Raw genomic sequence first — 27752 nt, 5'->3', positions numbered from 1 at the left:
CTCTTTACCATCCCCGTGGAGATGCTACCTGTTCAGAGCGGCAAAGAGAATGACTGGGGGGTGGAGCCAGAGGGGGGGCTATATGGGCAGATTTTGCTGTGCTCTCTTTGCCATTTCCTGTTGGGGAAGAGAATATTCCCACAAGTAAGGATGAAGCCGTGGACCGGACACACCAATGTAGGAGAAATATGCATCCTTTAGATCCATGGTAGTCATAAATTGACCCTCCTGGATCAATGGAAGATTGGTACGAATAGTTTCCATCTTGAAAGATGGGACTCTGAGAAACTTGTTTAGACTCTTGAGATCTAAGATAGGTCTGAAAGTTCCCTCTTTTGTTAGGAACTACAAACAGACCTGATACAGTCCCTGTCCCTGTGAAGGAACGGGACACAGGAATCCCAAAGAAGAGAGGGCTCACTCACAATGTAAGAACACCTCTCATTGAGATGATACATCTGGATGCCCTTTATATCGAATCAATGTGCTGCAGCACAGGTGTGCACGCAACCGGATGCTACGGCAAACCTTATAAAGTAGACCCTCCACCCACTTGTTCATAGGGTCTTAGAAGGCCCAACTATCCTCAACAGGAATAGTAGATTGCTTAGCCAAAATGGAAATAGTCCCCTCCACCTTAGGAACCGTCCGTCCAGAGTTCCTGACAGCGTCAGCTATCCGGAACATCACCAAGAATTCGGAAAATCCCAAAGCATCTCCCTCCTTCATAATATGGAGGAAGCATTGGAAAATAGTAACTACTGAAAAACTTCCTCTAGGAATGTTTCCCACCTCGTGCAAACACCATAACTCTGCACGGAATGTAAAAGGAAGCGCAGGGCACCGAATGTGGGTCATAGATTTCCAAGGAACACTTATACAAGAAAAGAATGGCATAACTTGACCATTACCAACCTGTTCCTAATAGCCATCTCCTTAGAGAGAGTAGGTACAAGAAAATCTTTTTTTTTTTTATAAAAGGTACACACAAAAATGAAAATGGTTTCATTATATACGCTCTTGGTTCATCCTGAATCACAAGGGATGAATGAACAAAGAAACAACAGAAATTCCTTGATAACATTTGCACATAAAAAGACATTACTGTCTCTTTAAATCTTGAAAGAAAACGTCTTTTTGTGCAGTTGTTCCATCCTTTAGACACAAAGGAGGATATAACAAACAGCTGAATTTATGCAATACAAATAACATAAAAAACGGTACTGTCTCTTTTAATCTTGAAAGAAACTGCCCTTTTAGTGCAGTTGTTCCATCCTATAGGCACAAAGGAGGAAATAAATAAACAGCTGAATTTATGCAATAAAAATAACATATAAAAAAACGGTACTGTCTCCTTAAATCTTGAAAGAAACTGCCTTTTTAGTGTAGTTGTTCCATCCTATAGGCACAAAGGAGGAATTAAATATTTGCAAAGTGTCAGAATGCTGCTTAAGGCATCTAACTCAGAAAGGATGTTTCTTAAAACATAGGGAACATTCCAAATAGCATGTTAATCTTGCTATTAACAGGCATTGCTATGTACAATAAAGAAGCAATGACTAGAGTAACAATTCCCTTTGTGATGAACCGCAGAGCACTTCATGTGGGGCGTGAAAAGTCTGTGGTATGTATTGATCAGTGTCAACGGGCTCCTGAAAGCAATTTATAGCAGAAGGAGTAGTAATTATAATAAAAAACAACACACCACAAAAACGTTACTGTTTCTTTGAATAAGCAACCTCTGTGCATATGTAGGACACTTGAGGGAAAATCAGAGCACTGCATGTGGGACATGAAGTTATAACCCTACATGAAGAAATTGTGGCATGGGTTAACCAGTAACACCAGACTCCTAATAGTAGGAGGAGTATCACAACAAAAATAAACACATGAAAATAAGTTATTGTTTTAAAGAGAATGCCAGCTTCTGAATACAAGCTGCAAGCAGCTGCAACGACATTGCTGGAGACAGGACTCTCTTTAAAATTCGAAAGTAACCTCACGTTATATGTGCTCCTGTTCTGTTCCAAATTTAATTGAACAACAGGAATTAAAGTGAGAAATAACAAAGAACGTTTGTCACTGCCCCTTAAATGTTTTTCCTTGGGAGTGTGTGTTCACCTTAAAGGGACATTATACACTCATTTTTTCTTTGCATGAATGTTTTGTAGATAATCTATTTATAAAGCCCATAAAGTTTTTTTTTTTAAATTAATGTATAGTTTTGCTTATTTTTAAATAACATTGCTCTGATTTTCAGACTCCTAACCAAGCCCCAAAGTTTTATGTGAATACCGTCAGCTACCTTCTCCAGCTTGCTCCTGTTTGTGTAAAGGGTCTTTTCATATGCAAAAGAAGGGGGAGGGGGGAGTGTCTTATTTGTCACTTGCAGTGGGCTTTCCAGCTACCTTTTCAACAGAGCCAAACTGACAGCTTCTAAGTAAGTTTTTAAACAGTTTTATACTGGATTTTTATATCAGTATCTGTAAATCTTATTCTTTATAGTAGTGTCTATTACATGCAGTTATATGAAAATGAGTGTATACTGTCCCTTTAATTTACAATACAAAGCCCACATTTGAATTAGAACTGATCAGATACGGCAATTACATTACACTTTAAAATTACTCCATCTAAACCCCATGAAGCACAGTGCTAACAGCACCTTCTTACCCATCACTAAGCCTATGAAAAAACACTCTACCCTCCGATCATAAAGGAAGTGTAGAGCGCAATAGTGACGTAGCCCCGCCCCTCTTGGGCGTAACGGTCTCCATCTCCCAGCATCCCGACCCACAGTGAGAGAAATACTAGCCGAAAGCGGCGCCAAAGTAACTCCGCCCCTCGTGGGCATGACAGGGCTCTAACTCATGGCACCTTGATTGACTGTGCCATGAGTCCAAACAATTGAGCCCAAAAAACGGCGCAAACCTGACTCCGCCCACCATGGGCGCCACAGATCTCAAGCTCTCGGTCGCCATTAAGATCCTATAGATCAGGCAGCGGGAGATATATTAACCGCTAAAATTGTACATTACTGACATGTGAGTTATCTGGGAGGCCTATACCACATGCATTAAGTCACACTTAAGCTTTGGGAGACTTTTGATACATAAATCTGCACTAGACACTCCTGTATTCTAAAACAAGGCAAATTGGAGCCAAGTCTGCTACCGGATGGCAGGTAGCACCATCTATCAGCCAACAACAGAAGTTAGTCCTCTCCCGGTCTGCATAGTTACTGCCCGGACCAAAGGGAACAAAAGAACATTGTTTGTCCAGCCTTACTGTCTATAACATGGTACAATCACCTGTCACATAAAGAGTCCTATCTTATATGTGTTGCCAGCAAAATGGTGCTCACTTTTTTTCTGAAAGTGTACATCCCCATAAATAATAAAGTTAGCACTTACCTTGAAAGCTGTGCGACAGCATGGCAGTCCAGCAGGTTTGCAGAGGTCCTCTCCCTCCCATAGCCCTGTGGACAAAGAGCAGCCTGAGTTAAAAGTGCTTAGGCTATCTGTATTAAGGCAGCAAACAATGTATGGGAGGTGCAGTGAGAATTATGTCCCACCAGTTCCTATTGCCTTAAAGCCACCAAATGCTTCTCTCTTTTTACTGAAGAGAGTGATTTGGTCTAGGCTACACCCTGGCACAAAGTAGTACACAGTGGCACCACTGTAAAAAAATAATAAACACTTGATTGAAGAATCTTTACTAACACCTCACTCTGCCTCTTCCTATCACTAATGCAGGCAAAGAGAATGACTGGAGTGGGAGGGAAATTCGTGGACTCGTCATATCTTGGAAAAGAAAAGGATCTATTTCTGTTTAAATGCAGTGATAGCAAAAATGCTAAAAATGCTTTGGTCTTTTGGGGAAGTTTTTGTCTGAAATGTCCGGTCCTTAAGGGGTTAAAGGCCCAAGTTGTGGCAATTGACCTAGTAGAATGGGCAGTGATTTGTTTAGGAGGAGACTGACCAACCACCAAAGCTTAAAGGGACACTGAACCCAATTTTTTTCTTTCGTGATTCAGATAGAGCATGACATTTTAAGCAACTTTCTAATTTACTCCTATTATCATTTTTTCTTCATTCTCTTGCTATCTTTATTTGGAAAAGAAGGTATCTGAGCTTTTTTTGGTTCAGGCTCTGGACAGCACTTTTATTGGTGGATGAATTTATCCACCAATCAGCAAGAACAACCCAGGTTGTTCACCAAAAATGGGCCGGCATAAAAACTTACATTCTTGCATTTCAAATAAAGATACCAAGAGAATGAAGAAAATGTCATAATAGGAGTAAATTAGAAAGTTGCCTAAAATTTCATGCTCTATCTGAATCACAAAAGATGCTAAGGAAAGAGCTGTAGCCTTCTGAACTTTCCTAAAGCCAGAAAAATTAACAAACTAGAAGTTTGCCTGAAATCCTTTGGAGCTCTGAAATACTATTTGCAGGCTTTTAAGCTCTGACAACATTCAAATTATGGAGAAGTCTCTCCATAGAATTTTTAGGATTAGGACAAAAAGAAGGAACCCGACCCTGCACCTGTCAAGATCACAGTCCAGATAAGACAAACAAAAGAAGCCAGCTGAAAAATAACATGATGACCCAGCCACCAAGACAGAGATTGTCTTGTTTTGGAATACAAACATATGTTCTGAAAAAAGCAGAGTATGATCCCTACACTATTGCCGGAGCATGCAAAGGCCTAATGTGAAATGGAATAGCATCCAATGCGACAATCATTAGGTCTATAACTTCCATACAAATGGCTACTAAAAAGCACAGAACAGACTGAGATTTGAACAAACTGCAACCATCTTCAACTTTCTTAATTCGGTCAAAGATAGTCTTATAGAGACAGGCTATTTGAGCACCTAGAAAAGTGACTTTTGACTGAGAAACAAGAGAACTCTTTGGAAAATTGATCATGCTGCTAAATAAACAACACAAGCTGTGGATGTGATATACTGCTAAACAAAAAGATGGAGCTTGTACCAAGGTGAGGAAAAAAACTGAAATACCCTGGGGCTCTTATTACTGCCATGATTGTTCCCAGAACCTTTGAAAATATCCTGTGGGCAGTAGTCAGACCAAATGGAAAAGAAACAAACTGAAAATGTTTGTCTAGGATGGCAAACCTTAGAAAATGATAATGATCCCTGTAAATAGGAACATGAAGATAAGCATCCTTTAAATCTCTTGTAGATTTAATCTGACCTTGCTGCACCAAAGGCAGAATAGTCTGAATAGATTCTATCTTGAAAGTTGGAACTCTAAGAAACTTGTTTAGAGCTTTTAAATCCTGAACTGGTCTGAAAGTCCCTTCCTTCTGATGAGGTTTGAATAGAAACCCAATTCCTGTTCCAAAATTGGAACTGTAACTCACATATATTCCAGATTCGAGACAGACTGAAATAGGGATTTTGCTTTCAAAGAAGCCTTTGAAACATGAGACAAAAGAAACCATCCTCTGGGAGGTCTCACCTTGAAACCTATTCGGTAACCCTAAGAAACCATACTCTAAACCCAGGGATCCTGAACAGACCGGAACAAAACCTCCTGAAAAAGGAATAATCTACCCCCTACCAGAACATCTGGATCGGGGGCCGCACCTTAATGCTGACCTGGTAAAAGGGAGCAGGTTTCTTAGACTGCTTGTATCTATTACAGTTTGAACTTAACTTCCATGCAGAATTGGAAGATCCCTGCTCCTGAGATTAGGAATAACATTTTTGTTACTTGCTCTGACGAAAGGAATGAAAACTATTAAGAGCTTTATTATTATCACGTATTTGTAGAGCGCCAACATATTTTGCAGTTTTAAATTTACCCTTAGACTTTTTGTCCTGGGGAAGAAATGCTGCCTTACCACCAGTCACAGTAGAAATAACAGAATCTAACCAAGAACCAAACAATATACTTTCCTGAAAGGAAAGAGATAAAAGTCTGGATTAAGACACCATATCAGATGACCAAGACTAAAGGATGTTGGCATATAATTCAGTAATCACAAACCAATCTACACAACTTAACTATCAAAACTTACCCACTTTGACCTTAAATCTAGCGCTATAAGCGTAATAAAACAATATATTTTATTTGTCAAAAAACATCATAGAAGCCAAACCCCCTTTTATGGTGACTTCAATACAAAAACCTGTCTCCAATCACAATGCGTTTTCGTGCATATCATTAACGCATCGTTTCGTCATTCGGCGCATGAGCAATAAAATCCCGGGGTTCACTCATGACGCTTTGATTCCTCGGTCTGCTGGTTCAGAGGAAGGTGACGTATAGGATGATGTGTTAGATAGATTGCGCATACGCAATACAGACGAAATTGGCCATCTTGATAACTCAGGTTATCGTGAATGATTTGTTATTCAAACTACAGCTTATAACGGTGGGTTTGGAATTCAATTAATTTTAGCAGCATAATACTCAGAGAACAGTAATAATATGACAAGCAAGGCCAATTACAAATATCATTATCAAAGATGGAGAGATTTAAGACAAGTTTTTTCAAACGTTTAGTGTCCCTTTAAGCCATAAGGCCCTTCTGGAAAGAACGGCTAATGACATACTGTCATAGTTAATCGCAATTATGTCCATACATGCATCACAAAATAAAAGCATTGGTAGATTTCAACAAACCCAAAAGGTTTAGAAAATCTTCACTAGCAGAATCATCATCTGAAAACTGCTGAGAAAGATTATCTGTTCATATCACTACTATGTTTTGCTATACATGCTCATGTAACTTGTATTTTTATGTATATCTGAAATTCCTTAATAAAAACTAAATTTATGCTTACCTGATAAAAAATTTTATTTCTTGACACGGCGAGTCCACGGATTATCTCTAATTACTATTGGGAATATGACTCCGGGCCAGGAGGAGGCGGCCAAGAGCACCACAGCAAAGCTGTTAAGTATCACCTCCATCCCCTCAAACCCCAGTCATTTGACCGAAGGAAAAAGAGAGAAAGGAAGTAACACAAGGTGCAGAGGTGCCTGAGGTTTACAAATCAAAAAGACTGTGATAATACAGGGCAGGCCATGGACTCACTGTGTCAAAAAATAAATTTATCAGGTAAGCATACATTTTGTTTTCTTTCTAATGACACAGAGTCCACGGATCATCTCCAATTACTATTGGGAATCAATGCCCAAGCTAGAGGACACAGATAAGGGAGGGACAAGACAGGTAACCTAAACGGAAGGCTCCACTGCCTGAAGAACCTTTCTCCCAAAGGAAGCCTCAGCCGAGGAAAAAGTATCAAATTTATAGAATTTTGAAAAAGTGTGGAGAGAGGACCAAGTTGCAGCCTTGCAAATCTGTTCCATAGAAGCTTAATTTTTGAATGTCCAGGAAAAGGAAAAAGCCCTCGTGGAATGAGCCATGATTTTCTCAGGGGGCTGTTGTCCATCAGTTTCATAGGCCAAACGAATTATACTCCTCAGCCATAGAGAAAGAGACATAGCCGTAGCTTTCTGACCCTTGCGTTTCCCAGAGAAAAGTACAAACAAGGAATAGGATTGGCAAAACTCCTTAGTCGCCTGCAAATAGTACTTCAATGCACATACCACATCGAGATTGTGCAGTAAACGCTCCCTGTGGGAAGAAGGGTTAGGACACAAGGAAGGAACAACGATTTCCTGGTTAATATTCCTATCTGAAACCACTTTCGGAAGGAAACCTAACTTAGTACGCAGAACTACCTTATCCGAATGAAAAACAAGGTAAGGGGATTCCCACTGCAACGCAGAGAGTTCAGAAACTCTTCGAGCAGAAGAAATTGCAACAAGAAACAAAACTTTCCAAGATAACATCTTAATGTCTAAGGAATGCATAGGCTCAAACGGAGCCTGCTGAAGAATTTTAAGAACAAGGTTAAGACTCCAGGGAGGAGTAACAGATTTGAACACAGGCCTGACATAAGGATTGCACCTCTGGCATGTCCGCCAGACGTTTATGCAACAATATAGATAAGGCAGAAATTTGACCCTAGCAGATAATCCCTTCTCCAGACCCTCCTGGAGAAAAGACAAAATCCTAGGAATCCTAACTCTACTCCAATAGCCTCTGGAATCACACCAATACAGATATTGACACCATATCTTATAGTAAATCTTTCTGGTAACAGGCTTACAAGCCTGAATCAAGGTCTCAATGACCCATGCTTAGATAAAAATAAGCATTCAATCTCCAAGCAGTCAGCTTCAGAGAAACGAGATTTGGATGAAGGAAGGGCCCTAGAAATAGAAGGTCCTTCCTCAGAGGGAGTCTCCACGGAGGTAGAGACGACATTTCCACTAGGTCTGCATACCAGATCCTGCGAGGCCACGCCGGTGCAATGAGAATCACTGACGCCCTCTCCTACTTGATTCGAGCAATGACCCAAGGGAGAAGAGAGAACGGAAGAAACAGGTATGCTAGACTGAAATTCCAAGGAACCTCCAGAGCATCTATCAGTACAGCCTCAAGATCCCTTGACCTCAACCCATGCCTTGGGAGCTTGGCATTCTGACGAGACGCCATGAGATCCAGCTCCGGCTGCCCCATTTGAGGTTCAAGCTGGAAAATACTTGCTGATGAAGTTCCCACTCCCCCGGGTGAAAAGTCTGTCTGCTCAGAAAATCCGCTTTCCAATTGTCCACTCCTGGGATGTGGATCGCAGACAGGCAGCAGTTGTGGGGCTCCGCCCACTGAAAAATCTTGGTCACCTCTGTCATGGCCAAGGAACTCAGAGTTCCTCCCTGATGGTTGATGTAAGCCACATAAGTTATGTTGTCCGACTGGAACCTGATAAACCGGGCTGAAGCTAACTGAGGCCAGGCCAGAAGAGCATTGAAGATTGCCCTCAGCTCTAGAATGTTTATGGGAAGACCTGACTCCTCCTGAGTCCATAGACCCTGAGCCTTTAACTAACCCCAGACTGCTCCCCATCCCAGCAGGCTTGCATCTGTGGTCACGATCACCCAGGTAGGCCTGCGGAAGCAGGTACCCTGGGAGAGATGGTCTTGAGACAGCCACCAAGGAAGAGAATATCTTGTCGCCTGATCCAGTTCTAATCACGGAGACAGATCCGCATAATCCCACTTCCATTAACTGAGCATGCATAACTGCAAAGGTCTGAGATGGAACCGAGCAAACGGAATGATGTGCATGGCAGACACCATCAGACCAATTACCTCAATACATAGGGCCACTGATGGTCGAAGAGAGGACTGAAGGGCAAGACAAGAGTTGAGAATCTTTATCTTTCTGACCTCTGTCAGAAAAATTTTCATTGATTGAGAATCTATTATGGTTCCCAAGTACACCATCTGTGTAGCTGGAATTAAGGAACTCTTTCCCAAATTCACCTTCCATCCATGAGAACGCAGAAAAGATAACATCTCTGTGTGGGAGTTTGCTTGTTGAAAGGAAGGTGCCTGAATTAGAATATTGTCCAGATAAGGCTCCACAGCAATACCCCGCAGCCGAAGCACCGCCAACAGCGCTCCCAGAACCTTTGAGAAAATCCTGGGAGCTGTGGCAAGGCCGAATGGAAGAGCCACGACTTGGAAGTGTTTGTCTAAAAAGGCGAACCTTAGAAACTTGTGATGGTCCCTGTGAATGGGAATGTGCAGGTATGCATCCTTTAAATCTACTGAATTGACCTTCTTGAATCAAGGGAAAAATTGAATGAATAGTTTCCATCTTGAAGGAGGATACTCTGAGAAACTTGTTTAGACTCTTGAGGTCTAGAATTGGTCTGAAGGAATCCTCTTTTTTGGGAACCACGAACAGATTGGAATAGAATCCCAGGCCCTGTTCCTGTATTGAAACAGGAACTATCACTCCCAGGTTGGATAGATCGCGTACACAAGGTAACAGTGCCTCTCTCTTTATCTGGTCTACAGATAACCTCGAGAGAAGGAACCTGCCCCTGGGAGGAAAGGCCTTGAATTCCAGTTTGTAGCCCTGGAACACAATGTCCACTGCCCAGGGATCTGGAACATCTCAAACCTAGGCTTGAGCGAAGTGAGAAAGTCTGCCCCCAACAAGATCCGCTCCCGGACCGGGGGCAGATCCTTCATGCTGATTTTGAGTCACTAACGGGCTTCTTGGATTGCTTCCCCTTGTTCCAAGACTGATTGGGCTTCCAGGAGGACTTGGACTGTTCCTGCTTGGAAGAGGGGGGGGCTTACCCATAAAGTTTCGAAACGAACAAAAATTACTCTGCCGTCCTTTGTTTGTTCCTCTTATCCTGAGGGAGGAAGTGCCCCTTTCCTCCTGTAATATCTAAAATGATTTCAGCCAACCCAGGCACAAACAAAGTCTTACCCTTGTAAGGAATTTCCAAGAGTTTAGACTTAGATGACACATCCGCAGACCAGGATTTCAATCATAAGGTTCTACGAGCCAGCACAGCAAAGCCAGAAATCTTTGCTCCCAATTTTATGACTTGTAAGGAAGCATCCGTGATAAAGGAATTGGCCAACTTAAGGGCCTTGATCCTGCCCTGGATCTCTTCAAGAGGAGTATCCGTCTGAAGGTGACGGTAGCAATACACATGATACACAAATACAGGTTGCCATTGTTAACCCTGGTGTACATACATATTTTTAAGTAATCCTTCTAACTTCTTATCCATAGGATCCTTAAAAAATCAGCTATCCTCTATTCTATGGGTATAGTGGTTCTCTTAGCCAGGGTGGAAATTGCCCCTTCTACCTTGGGGACCGTCTGCCAAGACTCCTTTATAAAGTCAGCTATTGAAAACATCTTCTTAAAAATTGGGGACAGAGAAAACGGAATACCAGGTCTCTCCCATTCATGTGCAATAATCTCTATAGCCCGGTCAGGTACCGGAAAAACCACCACAGAAGGAACGTCAAAGTATTTGTTCAGCTTACTTGACTTCTTAGTATTGACTACGACAGTCATGTCGGAGTCGTCCAGAATGGCCAAAACCTCCTTAAAGGGACAGTCAAGTCCAAATTTTTTTTTCATGATTTAAATAGAGCATGCAATTTTAAAAAAATTCCCAATTTACTTTTATCACCAATTTTGCTTTGTTCTTTTGGTATTCTTAGTTGAAAGCTAAACCTAGGAGGTTCATATGCTAATTTCTTAGACCTTGAAGGCTGCCTCTAATCTCAATACATTTTGACCACTAGAGGGCATTAGTTCACATATTTCATATAGATAACATTGGGCTCATACACGTAAAGTGACCTAGGAGTGAGCACTGATTGGCTAAACTGCATGTCTGTCAAAAGAACTGAAATAAGGGGGCAGTCAGCAGAAGCTTAGATACAAGATAATTACAGAGGTAAAACGTGTATTATTATAAATGTGTTGGTTATGCAAAACTGGGGAATGGGTAATAAAGGGATTATCTTTCTTTTTAAACAACAAAAATTCTGGTGTTGAGTGTCCCTTTAAGTAACAACCGGAGGTGTTCTAGCTTAAACCTGAAGGATACAACTTCAGCGTCAGCAGAAGAAATTACACTGTCTGAGTGAGACTTCACCCTCAGATGCTACTGAAGTATCCTCCTCCTCAGACTTCTGAGAGGGAACATGCGGAATAGCCACGACTATCAGAAACCTTACTTACTGATTCTTTTTTCTTTTCCTCTTTCGTTTCCCCTGCAACATGGGAAAGGCAGACAGTGCATCAGTTACCGCAGAAGATATGTAGGTAGCAATGTCTTGCAAAGTAACTCCAACCGGAGTGTGAGAGGAAACACAGGGCACTGCATGTGTGGACGATAAGGTTTGGGACACTTGAGGAGAAAACTGCGGCATGTCTCCTTACCAACCTCCGCCTTAGATGATGGCTCAGTATCAAAATGTCTCTCCCTGTAATGTAATGTTCTCTCAATACATGAGGAACAAAAAGAATTGGTGGTTCCACATTAGCATCAAAACACAAACCACAAGTAACATTTTGCAGGGCCTTTTGGTCCATCTTTACCCAAAAAGAAAAACCCCCAAGCAATAAAAACATAATTTAAGAATTTACCTGATAAATTCATTTCTTTCATATTGGCAAGAGTCCATGAGCTAGTGACGTATGGGAAATACATTCGTACCAGGAGGGGTAAAAATTTCCCAAACCTCAAAATGCCTATAAATACACCCCCACCACACCCACAATTCAGTTTAACGAATAGCCAAGAAGTGGGGTGATAAGAAAGGAGCGAAAGCATCAACAAGGAATTGGAATAATTGTGCTTTATACAAAAAAATCATAACCACCACAAAAAGGGTGGGCCTCATGGACTCTTGCCAATATGAAAGAAATTAATTTATCAGGTAAGTTATTACATAAATTATGTTTTCTTTCATGTAATTGGCAAGAGTCCATGAGCTAGTGACGTATGGGATAGCAAATACCCAAGATGTCGAACTCCACGCAAGAGTCACTAGAGAGGGAGGGATAAAAATAAAGACAGCCAATTCCGCTGAAAAAAGAATCCACAACCCAAATCAAAAAGTTTTAATCTTTATAATGAAAAAAACTGAAATTATAAGCAGAAGAATCAAACTGAAACAGCTGCCTGAAGAACTTTTCTACCAAAAACTGCTTCTGAAGAAGAGAAAACATCAAAATGGTAGAATTTAGTAAAAGTATGCAAAGAAGACCAAGTTGCTGCTTTGCAAATCTGATCAACAGAAGCTTCATTCTTAAAAGCCCAGGAAGTAGAAACTGACCTAGTAGAATGAGCCGTAATCCTCTGAGGCGGGGATTTACCCGACTCCAAATAAGCATGATGAATCAAAAGCTTTAACCAAGACGCCAAAGAAATGGCAGAAGCCTTCTGACCTTTCCTAGAACCAGTAAAGATAACAAATAGACTAGAAGTCTTTCTGAAATCTTTAGTAGCTTCAACATAATATTTCAAAGCTCTAACCACATCCAAAGAATGCAAAGATCTTTCCAAAGAATTCTTAGGATTAGGACACAACGAAGGGACAACAATTTCTCTACTAATGTTGGAATTCACAACTTTAGGTAAAAATTTAAATGAAGTCTGCAAAACCGCCTTATCCTGATGAAAAATCAGAAAAGGAGATTCACAAGAAAGAGCAGATAATTCAGAAATTCTTCTAGCAGAAGAGATGGCCAAAAGAAACAATACTTTCAAAGAAAGTAATTTAATGTCCAGAGAATGCATAGGCTCAAACGGAGGAGCCTGTAAGGCCCTCAAAACCAAATTAAGACTCGAAGGAGGAAAAATTGGCTTAATGACAGGCTTGATACGAACCAAAGCCTGTACAAAACAATGAATATCAGGAAGATTAGCAATTTTTCTGTGAAACAGAACAGAAAGAGCAGAGATTTGTCCTTTCAAGGAACTTGCAGACAAACCCTTATCCAAACCATCCTGAAGTAACTGTAAAATTCTAGGAATTCTAAAAGAATGCCAAGAGAATTTATGAGAACACCATGAAATGTAAGTCTTCCAAACTCGGTAATAAATCTTTCTAGACACAGATTTGCGAGCCTGCAACATAGTATTAATCACTGAGTCAGAGAAACCTCTATGACTAAGCACTAAACGTTCAATCTCCATACCTTCAAATTTAATGATTTGAGATCCTGAAGAAAAATGGACCTTGAGATAGAAGGTCTGGCCTTAACGGATGTGGCCAAGGTTGGCAACTGGACATCCGAACAAGATCCGCATACCAAAACCTGTGTGGCCATGTTGGAGCCACCAGCAGTACAAATGAACGCTCCATTATGATTTTGGAAATCACTCTTGGAAGAAGAACTAGAGGCGGAAAGATATAAGCAGGATGATAATTCCAAGGAAGTGACAACACATCCACTGCTTCCGCCTGAGGATCCCTGGACCTGGACAGATACCTGGGAAGTTTCCTGTTTAGATGAGAAGCCATCAGATCTATTTCTGGAAGCCCCCACATCTGAACAATCTGAAGAAACACATCAGGGTGAAGAGACCATTCTCCCGGATGTAAAGTCTGGCGACTAAGATAATCTGCTTCCCAATTGTCTATACCTGGGATATGAACCACAGAGATTAGACAAGAGCTGGATTCCGCCCATGCAAGTATCCGAGATACTTCTTTCATAGCTTGAGGAGTGTGAGTCCCACCTTGATGATTGACAAACGCCACGGTTGTGACATTGTCTGTCTGAAAACAAATAAACGGTTCTCTCTTCAGAAGAGGCCAAAACTGAAGAGCTCTGAGAATCGCAAAATATTGATTGGTAATCTCGCCTCTTGAGATTTCCAAACCCCCTGCGCTGTCAGAGATCCCCAGACAGCTCTGGAAGACTTGCATCTGTTGAAATCACAGTCCAGGTTGGACGAACAAAAAAGGCCCCCTGGACCAAACGGTGGTGATCTAACCACCAAGTCAGAGATAGTCAAATATTGGGATTTAAGGATATTAATTGTGATAATCCCTGCACCATTGGTTCAGCATACAAAGCTGAAGAGGTCTCATGTGAAAACGAGCAAAGGGGATCGCGTCCGATGCTGCAGTCATGAGACCTAAAACCTCCATGCACATAGCTACTGAAGGGAATGACTGAGACTGAAGGTTCCGACAAGCTGAAACCAATTTCAGACGTCTTTTGTCTGTTAGAGACAAAGTCATGGATACTGAATCTATTTGGAATCCTAAAAAGGTTACCCTTGTCTGAGGAATCAAGGAACTTTTTTGGTAAATTGATCCTCCAACCAAGTCTTTGAAGAAACAACACTAGTTGATTTGTGTGAGATTCTGCAGAATGTAAAGACTGAGCAAGTACCAAGATATCGTCCAAATAAGGAAACACTGCAATACCCCGCTCTCTGATTACAGAGAGTAGGGCACCGAGAACCTTTGAAAAAATCCTTGGAGCTGTTGCTAGCCCAAAAGGAAGAGCAACAAATTGGTAATGCTTGTCTAGAAAAAGAGAATCTCAGGAACTGATAATGATCTGGATGAATCAGAATATGAAGATAAGCATCCTGTAAGTCTATTGTGGACATATAATGCCCTTGCTGAACAAAAGGCAGAATAGTCCTTATAGTCACCATTTTGAATGTTGGTATTCTTACATAACGATTCAAAATTTTTAGATCCAGAACTGGTCTGAAAGAATTCTCTTTCTTTGGAACAATGAACAGATTTGAATAAAACCCCAGACCCCGTTCCAGATATGGAACTGGCACAATTACCCCGGATAACTCCAGGTCTGAAACACACTTCGGGAAAGCCTGAGCCTTTACTGGGTTCACTGGAATGCGTAAGAGAAAGCAACTTCTAACAGGCGGTCTTACCTTGAAACCTATTCTGTACCCTTGAGAAACAATGTTCTGAATCCATTGATTTTGGATTGAATTGATCCAAACATCCTTGAAAAATCGAAGTCTGCCCCCTACCAGCTGCGCTGGAATGAGGGGCCGCACCTTCATGCGGACTTGGGGGCTGGTTTTGATTTTCTAAAAGGCTTGGATTTATTCCAGACTGGAGAAGGCTTCCAATTGGAAACCGTTCCTTTAGGGTAAGGGTCAGCTTTCTGTTCCTTATTCTGACGAAAGGAACGAAAACGGTTAGCAGCCCTAAATTCACCCTTAGATTTTTTATCCTGAGGCAAAAAGGCTCCCTTCCCCCCAGTGACAGCTGAAATTATAGAATCCAACTGAGAACCAAATAATTTATTACCTTGGAAAGATAGAGATAGCAACGTTGACTTAGAAGTCATATCCGCATTCCAAGATTTAAGCCATAAAGCTCTTCTAGCTAAAATAGCTAAAGACATATACCTGACATCAATTCTAATGATATAAAAAATGGCATCACAAATGAAATTATTAGCATGTTGGATTAGCTTAACAATGCTATACACATTAGGATCTGGTACTTGTTGCGCTAAAGTTTCCAACCAAAAAGTTGAAGCCGCAGCAACATCAGCCAAAGAAATAGCAGGCCTAAGAAGATGACCTGAACATAAATAAGCCTTCCTTAGATAAGATTCAAGCTTCCTATCTAAAGGATCTTTAAAAGAAGTACCATCTTCCGTAGGAATAGTAGTACGCTTAGCAAGAGTAGAGATAGCCCCATCAACTTTGGGGATCTTTTCCCAAAACTCCAATCTATCAGTCGGCAAAGGGTACAGTCTCTTAAACCTTGAAGGAGTAAATGAAGTACCCAGACTATTCCATTCCCTAGAAATTACCTCTGAAATAGCATCAGGAACTGGAAAAACCTCTGGAATAACTACATGAGGTTTAAAAACCTAATTTAAATGTTTACTGGTTTTAATATCAAGAGGACTAGTCTCCTCCATATCCAATGCAATCAACACCTCTTTTAATAAAGAACGAATATACTCCATTTTAAATAAATATAAATATCTGTCAGTGTCAATATCTGAGGCAGAATCTTCTGAACCAGATAGATCCTCATCAGAGATAGATAAATCAGAATGCTGTCGGTCATTTAAAAATTCATCGAATTTATGAGAAGTTTTAAAAGACCTTTTACGTTTATTAGAAGGTGGTATAACAGACAGGGCCTTCTGAATAGAATTAGAAACAAATTCTCTCACATTAACAGGAATATCCTGAACATTAGATGTTGAAGGAACAACAACAGGTAATGGATTATTACTAATGGAAATATTGTCTGCGTTTGAAAGTTTATCATGACAACTAACACAAACTACAGCCGGAGGAACAGTTACCACAAGTTTACAACAAATGCACTAAGCTTTGGTAGAACCGACATCAGACAGCAGCATTCCAGAAGTAGATTCTGATACAGGGTCAGATTGGGACATCTTGCAATATGTAATAGAAAAAAGAACATATAAAGCAAAATTATCAATTTCCTTATATGACAGTTTCAGGAATGGGAAAAAATGCAAACAGAATAAGCCTCTGGAAACCAGAAGCAAAAATACATGAAGACTTAAATAATGTCAAAAGTCTGGCGCCAAGTATGACGCCCACAACTGACAAAATATTTTTTGGCACCAAAAACGTCTGCAACAAACATGAGCGTCATAGATGACGCAACTACGTGAAAATTTTCGCCGCCAAGTAAGACGCCGGAAATGATGAAAATACGTCAACAAACTTAATTCTCGCGCCAAAAAAGTCTTGCGCCAAAAATGACAATAAATTATAGCATTTTGCGCACACGCGAGCCTAACAGCCCGCAATTTGGAAAAATTTCAGGTAAGAATTTTTATTTATATATATATATATATATATATATATATATATATATATATATATATATATATATATATATATATATATATATATATATATATATATATATATATATGTGCATTTCCCAAAATGAAACTGACAGTCTGTAAAAAAGGAAATATACTGATAAACCTGAATCATGGCAAATATAAGTACAAACATTATATTTAGAACTTTACATTTAAAGTGCCAAACCATAGCTAAGAGTGTCTTAAATAAAGGAAAACATACTTACCAAAAGACACTCATCTACATAAAAGTAGATAGCCAAACCAGTACTGAAACGAGAATCAGAAGAGGTAATGGTATATAAGAGTATATCGTCGATCTGAAAAGGGAGGTAGGAGATGAATCTCCACGACCGTTAACAGAGAACCTATGAAATAGATCTCCATTAGGATGACCATTGCATTCAATAGGTAATACTCCCTTCACATCTCTATCATTCACTGCACTCTGAGAGGAACCGGGCTTCAGCATGCTGAGAAGCGCATATCAACGTAGAAATCTAGCACAAACTTACTTCACCACCTCCATAGGAGGCAACTGAATTGTGGGTGTGGTGGAGGGTGTATTTATAGGCATTTTGAGGTTTGGGAAACTTTGCCCCTCCTGGTAGGACTGTATATCCCATACGTCACTAGCTCATGGACTCTTGCCAATTACATGAAAGAAATACTCTTATTCCACTAATTTTTATTGAGAAAAAAAAAACACGTTACTGTTCCTTTAAATTTTAAACTGACACCTTGTTTTTTTTAACAGCAGAGCAGCGGCTCTACAGAAAAATCAGGCAACCTCTACACCTCAGCAAGCTCGGCTGAGGTGCCTACCTGTCCTGCTGGCTGCCGGAATCAATAGCAGTTAGCGATCCGGACTCCCACCACAGCTGCACTAGCCGGCTCTCAAACGATCATTGACATCGTCCTTCTGAAAAGCCAAACCGCAACGGATCCTCTACCATTCGATACACACCGGAAGAGGAAAAAAGCGCGCAAAAGAAAACCACTTGCCGCTTCAGAGAAGCCCGCCCATCGTGGGCGTGTCTAAGTGAACCTCCCGGCAGCCATTAACTGCCTTTCCAAAAGATTTAAGCATCCTAATGTAATGCTCAACAAAAAAAAAAAAAAACACACACCAAATACTTCACTCTGTCCGGAATACACCGGACACCAAAACCTTGACTGAGCCTCAATAAAATATTCTCCATCAGAGAAGCCTCTGAAAATCCTCGTCCCCAGTGCCTGTACCAACTGCCATACAATAGCCCATTACCCATAATAGGATGATTGCCTTTAGGTCCCAAAATAGAGTTAACTGTTAAAGTGCCAGGAAATCCCTTCTTCCTTGAGAGAATTAAAATTGGCACTTACCTCAATGTAAATCTGCCCGGGAGCAGGGCATCTCACCTGGTATGAAAGGGCTTCCTCCCTCACATGGACCTGTGGAAAGAAGAAAGACTGAATAATCTTACTCAGGCTTTCAAGTTAGGGCAGCAATAACTGATTGAGAGGCACAGTGGGAATTATATCCCACAAGTTCCTAATTGCTGAAAAGCCACCACTGCTCTACTGAAGAGACTGATGTGGACTACGGCTAAACCCCAGAAAAGATCAGGGCAAACCTGCTCTGCTTTTAAATAAACTCTTGATTGAAGAAATTTTCTTTCAGACACCTAAACTTTACCACCTCCTTGCTTAACGTAGGCAAAGAGAATGACTGGGGGGTTTGAGGGAAGGGAAGTGATACTTAAAAGCTTTGCTGTGGTGCTCTTTGCCGCCTCCTGCTGGCCAGGAGTGATATTCCCAATAGTAATTAGAGATGATCCGTGCACTCACAGTGTCATTAGAAAGAAAAATATATTTATTTTAAAAGAAGCGCTAACTAAAAACAAAACAAAAAAACTTATAGATAATAGTGTCTCTAGGCTACTTAGTATAATAACAAATACTTATATTGTCCAACAGGCTTATATGAGCGCCAGAATATCAAGTACTTACCCATAGGCACCCAACTACTGGAAGACAGAACAGAATACAGTAGAAAGCCAAACCAGTGCTGAAACATAACAGTACAGGAAATGGTATTGGAGTATACCGACTTCCTAAAAGGACGAGGCAAAGGACATGTCCCTGCGACACCTGTGGCAGACTTGAACTAACTCCCAAAAGGAGTAATGGTGCCACTACCAAATACTCCCAATACATCCCTCCCCCAGTGTATTTTTGGCCAGCTGTGTGTGTTGTCCGTTGTTTACCCATAAGAAAAATCCTCTCAATGCAAAAAGCACCAATTTAGAAAAAAGGTAAAAATAAGAAAATAAAAACTGGGCTTTTATATTAAAAGAAATCAAACAACTCCACCTCTTCTCAACGTGTCCCACACTGGGTAAACTATGCAAACTTGCCAGAATAAGTGATAATACCATAACACAGTATTTCTCAATTCCAGCCCTCAAGGAACCCTAACAGGCCAGATTATAAAGGGTTATGTGCTCCGTTAGTTTAAAAAAAAAAAAATAATAATAAAAAAAAATAATGTATGCTTACCTGATAAATTATTTTCTTAGTCCACAAATCCATTATAATTACTATTGGGAATTCAACTCCTGGCCACCAGGAGGAGGCAAAGAAAAACGCAGCAAAGCTGTTAAGTACCACTTCCTCTACCTACCTATCTATCTAGATTGAGGGTCCACAGATGAGCGACAGATTCAAACAAAGGTCTAATTGAAACCAAGGCCTGAACCAAGAATTGAAGATCCAGAACGTCGGCCAGACGTTAGAGGAAAAGAATCAAAAAGGCAGAAACCTGGCCCTTCAGAGAACTGACTGACAGACCTTTCTGCAGACTTCCTGAAGAAAAGACAAAAATGCGAGGACCCCTTAACTTGACTACAAGTGAAACCTCTAGATTCCCACCAGAAAAGGTATGTACGACACACCTTATGGAAAAAAACTGCTAGTTACCAACTTACGAGCCTGAAAACATGGTATCAATCACCCTTCCGGAAAAACCTTGTCTAGATAAGACTAGGCAATCTCCAAGCAGTCAGCTTCAGAGAATCTGGGTTAGGATACAGAAAAAGACCCAGAAGCAGAAGGTCCTTCTTCAGAGACGATCAATCCTCAGAGGCAATCAATCCTCAGAGGCAATTTCTTACAGGGAAAGGACTACATCTTCACCAGTTCCTCAACCAAATACTGCGAGACCCTGGAGCAATTAGATCACCGAAATCTACTCCTGAGTGATATGGGCCATCACCCAGTGAAGGAGGGAAAATAGAAAGAAGTTCCATGGAACCGGCAGAGCGCAAACCAGAGCTGCGTGCAGACCCCTAGATCTTGAGCCCTATTTTGGAAGAATGGAGTTTCCATCAGAGCCAACTCCGGAACTCCCACCTGAGAGTCAACATTGAGAATATGTAACAAGATATGCTCAGATGCGCAGAAAGTGGAAAAATAAAAAGAGAAGCACTCAACCTGGGAACGAACAATAGCATAATAGCTTGTTCTATGGCTAGTTACCACCCAAGAAGCAGCCTCTTTTTGCTCAACATGTGCCTTTCACAGAGAAACACTTTCCTGAAGCATATCAGTCTGATCCTGACTTCAAAGTACAGTCCAGCCCTGAAATACCAGGCAATCCCTCTCTGAACGAGAGAAACAGCAAAACCCCAGACGTACATTTTCGGCCTATTGTGGGCCTCGTCAGTGAGGTGCAGCCACATCCCTCTAGGCAACGGGTCCACATCTGGATTCCCGCATCACACTTAGGGAGACTTCCCCAAGTGGCATAATTTCTGTGTCACAGAGAAACACGTTGCTGATGTTTTAAGCACTTTATTAAAACTTTTTACTTATCTCGCTGCTGCTGCTTTTTATTTCCATTTTGTATTATCCGGATTTTTGTTCTAACTGGCATCTTTTACTGCCTTTGACTGGCTGTTGGGTGTTCTTTGTGGCCTTGAGTGGATATCCCTGGACTCCTATTACGGTGGGATGAGGATTACCCCTGGTACAGATTTGCCTGAGAGTCTGCCGGACGACTTTTGTGGATCCGGCTTGCCTTATCTGCACATTTGTGCATCTTATGACGTCAGTAGGATTGATATATCTTCACTAGTCGCTTGGTATGACCTGCTGATCTGCACTATGTGGTGCCCTCTATTTCTTGTATCTTAGAACATTGAGAATACTTCAGAAAGAAGGGTCCACTCTCCGGGATGAAAAATCTGTCTGCTCAGAAAATCAAAAAAGTTGTCCACCCCTGGGATGAGGATGGCAGAAATGAGGTGAGAGGTTCTGCCCACTGCAAAACTCGAGTCACCTCCTATATTGCTAAGGTCCGATTCCTCGCTGGTGGTTGATATATGCCACCGAGGTAAGTAGTCCGTCTGAGATCCGATAAACCAGACCGAACTCAGTTGAGGCCAAGCTATTGGTACATTGATTCTATAGTCCTTGAGCTCTTAAGTAACCCAAAACTGCAACCCAGCCCGAAAGGCTGGCATCCGAAGTCACAATCATCCAAGATGGTTTCAGGAAGCATGAGCCCTGGGATAGATGGTCTTAAGAGAGCCACCAAGACAGAGATTACATCATCCGTACATCTAACACAATCCCCTGAGAGAGGTTCGAGAGGTCTACTTTCCATAGTCTGAGCATGCATAACCGTATAGGTCTCAGATGGAAACTAGCAAAAGAAGTAATGTCCAAGAAAGTCACCAAGAAATCATGACTTTCATACACAGAACCACTGATGGATGGACAGAGGACTGAAGAGAAAGACAGGCCGCAAGTAGCTTGGATTTTCTTCATGTAGATTGAGTCCATGATCGTCCCCAAGAAACATACCCTTATTTGATATCAAGGAACTCTTTTCCAGATTCACCATCCACCTATATGAGCTGAGAAGCGATAACAGAGAATCAGTAAGGTTCTTGCTAAACGAAAAGATGGCGCCTGAACCTAGATATCGTCCAGACACTATGCCACCGCAATTCTTTGGATCAGGTTAAAAAGGGGCCCCTAGAACCTTCGAAAAAAGTTCAAAGGGTAGAAGCTTAGGCCAAAAGGAAGGGCTACAAATTGGAAGCGTATGTCCAAATAGACAAACCGCAGAATAGAAAAAATACCTTGTGAATAGGAACATGTAGAAACATGTCCTAGAGAGACATGAACTGATCCTGAACTAAAAGGATTAAGAACTGCCCTTTAGAATTTATAGAAGCATTACCATCTAACATTTCTCTCACTCTGGAGCAAGCACATAAACAATGGAAATACCAGAACTACTCCCAGACTTGGCTCTCCTTAACTTCCGGGATTAGTCGGGAGCAAGATGCAACAGACCTAGGCTTCATAATTTCATATGTGACCAAAAGGAGAGCGAAAGAAATTAGAAGCTGTGCCGATCAGACTCACAACCTGGATTGTAAGGCAGTTGACTTAACCACAGAGCCACAACCCCCCCCCACGCCTCTTAAATGAAAATTATAATGAATCCTATCCAAAAAAGGATAAGAAGAAATTAATGCGAACACATATTCAAGGAGCAAGTAGCTGTAGCAGGAGACAAAACTGCTAACCCTCCGCTTACTAGGCTATGCCGGAGTGCACTCCAAAAAGATTCCCAAGACATTACTAGGCTCTTAATATATAGATTTATATATAACAAAAAACCTAACGCACCACAGGGGGTCTCCCATTAGGTACTGACCAGGCCTGGTCCCGCTTAAATTCTGGGGCATTCAGGGCAGAGTGGCAAAAGACAGACAAATTATGATGTCCCAGACAAATAATAGTCCTATGGGACAAGGGATGTCACAGACACTAATGCAGTACCTCAGAATAAAATATAATATAAAATAAAAATAATCTCAAAATGAAAGATAATTATCTTAATAATTATCCATGTACCATGTACCAAATATAAACCAGTACATAATGTATATGAAATACATATGACCATTTATTAACTTGCAGACATCATTATTAAAATTGTACTGCCAAGATAATTATTTTAAAAGGCAGGAAATAAGGGGAAAATTAGCTCATATATACTAAGTTCCCATCGGAAAAACTTAAATATGAGAACATGAGAAAGTATAATAGGACATCATTATGATCACCCTATATAGAATAAAACTCTCAGAGGATATTTTATGAAAAAGAATCTGATATGTATCAAAAATAGAATACACGTCAGATGAAAAATCCTTAAAGGGAAACTTAACAATTTTTTTCTTTTGTGATTCAGATAGATCATGCACTTTTAAGTAACTTTCTAATTTACTCCTATTATCAATTTTTCTTCGTTCTCTTGCTATCTTTATTTGAAAAAGAAGGCATCTAAGCTTTTTTTTTATTCAGAAGTCTTTTTTTATTGGTGGATGAATTTATCCACCAATCAGCAAGAACAACCCAGGTTGTTCACCAAAAATGGGCCGGCATCTAAACTTACATTCTTGCATTTCAAATAAAGATACCAAGAGAAAGAAGAAAATTGATAATAGGAGTAAATTAGAAAGTTGCTTAAAATTACATGCTCTATCAGAATCACGAAAGAAAAAAATTTGGGTTCAGTATCCCTTTAAATATTAGATGTAATAATATTAATTCACCACCAGATGGCATTAATTGTAAATAAATACATTAAAAGAACTTCTGAAGACCAGAAGATCCTAGGCAGAAAATACTATCGTAGGTAGTGAAATCATAATATACAGAAAATATGCTCAGAAAGGGAGAGGAAACCCCTCAAACCCCAGTAACATACCCCAACGACGGGCAAAAACTAAGCCCAACATGAAAAGGCATAAACCTTTAATTAACAGAAAGGTGCTGAATCCGGTTCCCGGCAGAAGTCCTATCTTTATTACTTCACTGATGCCGGATATAACATAGAAACATAGGGAGAAATAGGATCACCATATTAAGCCGCTCCCCTACTTAGCATTATCTCACCAGGAGCATGTTTAACATGAACCCGGTCAAAAGTAATAGGGCACTGTTTAATAGTATAAAAACAAGCAAGTAAAACACAATACAAGCCTTAACTTTTTGAACTATCAGAAACACTGTCCGTGGCGGGAAGGGCAGCTTGAAGTGTGCACTGCCACCCGGTAGCCATTATTGACATGCTGCACAAAATTTACTGCAAAGAAAGTTCTTAAAAAAATTGATAGCAAACAGCAAACTGAGGGACAATAATAAATAAATTACCCCCAGAGATCCTTTAAACCCCCCCTGTAGCCAATATAAGGGGATACCATAAAAGGCTCAACAGTAGCAGCGTCGCTATACAAAAAGGTGCTGTCCTTTCTATTAAGACAGAAACCATGAGACCTGCAGAGAAAATTAACGCAACCCTGGCAACAGTCATCCGCTTTCATCAATAAGTACTGCCTTACAGACAGAAAAAATTGAGGCATAATGAGCTTAATTTCTCAAGCTAGAAAACCCCAACCCGAGATCTAGCAAGTAAAGGGTTAACAAAAGAGCAAGAAATGATTGTGCTTCAATCATACAAAGCATACCTTGAGGCAAGTACATACAGTAGATTACAAATAACCCAATTTTAAAGGGTAAAAAACATTGGTCCGTGAAAAACACTGCTCTATCATGTTAAAGTCGGACAGACAGGGATCCTAAGTAGGTGTGCCAAATGTAAAACAACTGTGCAGACAATCTACATGTAGTCTTTGTGTTACTTTCGGTCTATTATCTATCAGTTGAAGACAGACTGAAGGGAAGAGACAGAGAGAGCACGGTAAATACCTTGGACCGTGAAAACACATACTCCACACACCATACAGCCTAACCGGTTCAAGTCTTACATTAGAACCATCAAAAGGCAATTTGAGACGGCAACCCTGTCACTGGCAGACGGCCAGGTAACTGCTCAAGCCGCAAAATATCCCAAACATGCGGATACATAAAATAAAGAAATAATACAGGGATAACAAGGACTACCCGCGACCTCCAGCCGCTAACAGCTACTCATACTCTTACTCAAGAGAATAACATGGACACAGCATTACCCCAGTCCTGTCTTGAAAGGGAAACTAGCCATTAAATGACTAAATGTAATATTTTCTTCAGAGCACCTCCTTGATGAATAAGGCAAAGAATGACTGGGGTTTATGGGTAGAGGAAGTGATACTTAACAGCTTTGCTGGAGTGTTCTTTGCCTCCTCCTGGTAGCCAGGAGTTGAATTCCCACTAGTAATTAGAATGGATTTGTGGACTCTCCATGCCACATGGAAAGAAATTATATATATATATATATATATATATATATATATATATATACACAACTTACTTGTTATCTTGCAAAATAAGCAGTATAGTCACTGCCTTTAGTATGATAAGAGAAGGTTTTACAAAACCTCAGCTCTACTTTCACATTATTTTTGCAGCAAAAGTCCTCTACTGAGCGTGGGCAATAAATTTACTGCAGCTTGAGAAGATGTCTCTTAGTCTACATCAAAGGAAAGGTGGTTCCTTTGCAAGCCCGTAGAGACCACAGCCCCCTTGTGAGGCTGTGACAGGAAGTAACAGACCCTGCACAAATGAAGTAAAAAATATATAAAAGGCAAAATCCTTTTAACAATGATGAATACTATATGACAATGATTAAAGGGACATAATACTCATATGCTAAATCACTTGAAACTGATGCAGTATAACTGTAAAAAGCTGACAGGAAAATATCTCCTGAGCATCTCTATGTAAAAAAGGAAGATATTTTACCCCACAATCTCCTCAGCTCAGCAGAGTAAGTTCTGTGTAAAATGTTATACTCAGCTGCCAGCTACAGGTAAAAAAAAAATAAAAAAAAATGAAGAAATGAACAGCAGCCAATCAGCATTAGCAGAGCTGAGGTCATGAACTCTTTTACTGTGATCTCATGAGATTTCATTGTTACACTGAATAGGGAAATAACATGAGAGTGCACAAGGCTCATCCTTTCAGCTGTCGCGGGACAGACATACTAATATGCTGCTTAGAAATCCTTTACAATGGGATGTGGCTACTGAGGAACGTTTGAGGTAAAATATCTTTCTTTTTTACATAGAGATGTTCAGGTGATATTTTCTAGTCAGCTTTTTACAGCTATGCTGCATCACTTTCAAGTGTTTAAACATTTGGGTATTATGGCCCTTAAAATTAAACAGACTATTTCCCTATAAATATTTCTCTTGTTGGTCTGTTGAGATGGTTACAGCAATGGAACTCAAATCGCAAAAACACTTAAAATTTCTCCTGTTATGCTCCATTCACACTGAGACAATTACTCTCATTTAATGTATAACTACATACAGAATGCAAGACTTTACACTGATTTTGAAAACAAAACTTACCTCACCAGCAAAGAATACTTTCCCTTGGATATCCTCAGCTAGTATATCGTATGCTTCTCCACTTCCACCAGTCTTAACAAAACTATAAGCCATTTGTGCCCATGGGTCTTTTGCCCACCGTGTGACAAAATATTTTACTGGGACTGGAACTTCCTAAATTAAAAAAAAAAGTGAAGTAAAGGAACTGGACATATATCATAGCAAAAAGAAAATATTAAGATATATATTTTAAAGTATCTAATAAACATTATTCTCTATGGGTCATAATATCAGCCAACTTAGGTTTCAAATTTTAGAACAGGTAGATAGGCCTAGAAGGGGTGGAGAGAGAGAACATTTGTTGAAGATGAGGAAAATGTTTTGGGTATATAAATTGGAATCAATGAGACCAAAGGGCATGAACAAAGATTTTGATTGGAGTCTTTTTTTCTGAAGAATTATTGAGAAAAGAATTATGTATATATTTCGAATAATATGAAAAAAACATGAGTTGATCCAAACATTTTTTTCTAAAAAGTTGTGTTATGTACCTCTTTCAAAAAGATCGACAGATAGCACCCGAGAGTCAAAGGCCCGCATACCAGATCCTGTAAGGCCATGCAGGAGCTATTAGAATTACAGACGGTCTCTCCTGTTTGATACGAGCAATGACTCGTGGAAGGAGAGAAAACGGAGGAAACAGGTATGCTAGACCGAAATCCCAAGGAACCGCCAGAGCATATATCAGAGCAGCCTGAGGATCTCTTGACCTTGAACCATACCACGGAAGCTTGGCGATCTGATAAGATGCCATCAGATCCAACTCCGGCACCCCCCACTTGAGAGTTAACCTGGATAACACCTCCGGGTGGAGAGCCCACTGGAGTCCGCCTCCCAGTTTTCCACTTCTGGAATGTGGATGTCAGATATAAAACAATAGTGAGCTTCCGCCCACTGCAGAATACTCTGAGTTCCTCCATGGTGCTTGATGTAAGCCACTGAGGTGATGTTGTCCAACTGGAATGTGATAAACCGGGCTAAAGACAACTGAGGCCAGTCCACTAGAGCATTTGAAGATCGCTCTCAACTCCAAGATATTTATTGGAAGAGAAGACTTCACTCGAAAGTCCCAAACTGCTCCCCAACCTAGCAGGCTGGCGTCCGTGG

General features: G+C 40.5%; 1 protein-coding gene across 1 annotated transcript in view; it reads right to left on the bottom strand.

Annotated features, from left to right (window-relative positions):
- The window catches only part of KDM1B (lysine demethylase 1B), a gene marked incomplete in the record, with an annotated part of 482282 nt that overhangs the window by 28754 nt on the left and 425776 nt on the right, over positions 1-27752 (bottom strand). Inside the window, 1 exon segment of the mRNA XM_053715839.1 lies at positions 26607-26759. Within this exon segment, the coding sequence (XP_053571814.1) occupies positions 26607-26759 (153 nt within the window).

Source organism: Bombina bombina, chromosome 5, assembly GCF_027579735.1.
Source record: "Bombina bombina isolate aBomBom1 chromosome 5, aBomBom1.pri, whole genome shotgun sequence".
Classification (NCBI taxonomy): domain Eukaryota; kingdom Metazoa; phylum Chordata; class Amphibia; order Anura; family Bombinatoridae; genus Bombina; species Bombina bombina.
Note: the sequence above shows the minus strand (reverse complement) of the source record. Positions and strands in the feature narration are given on the sequence as shown.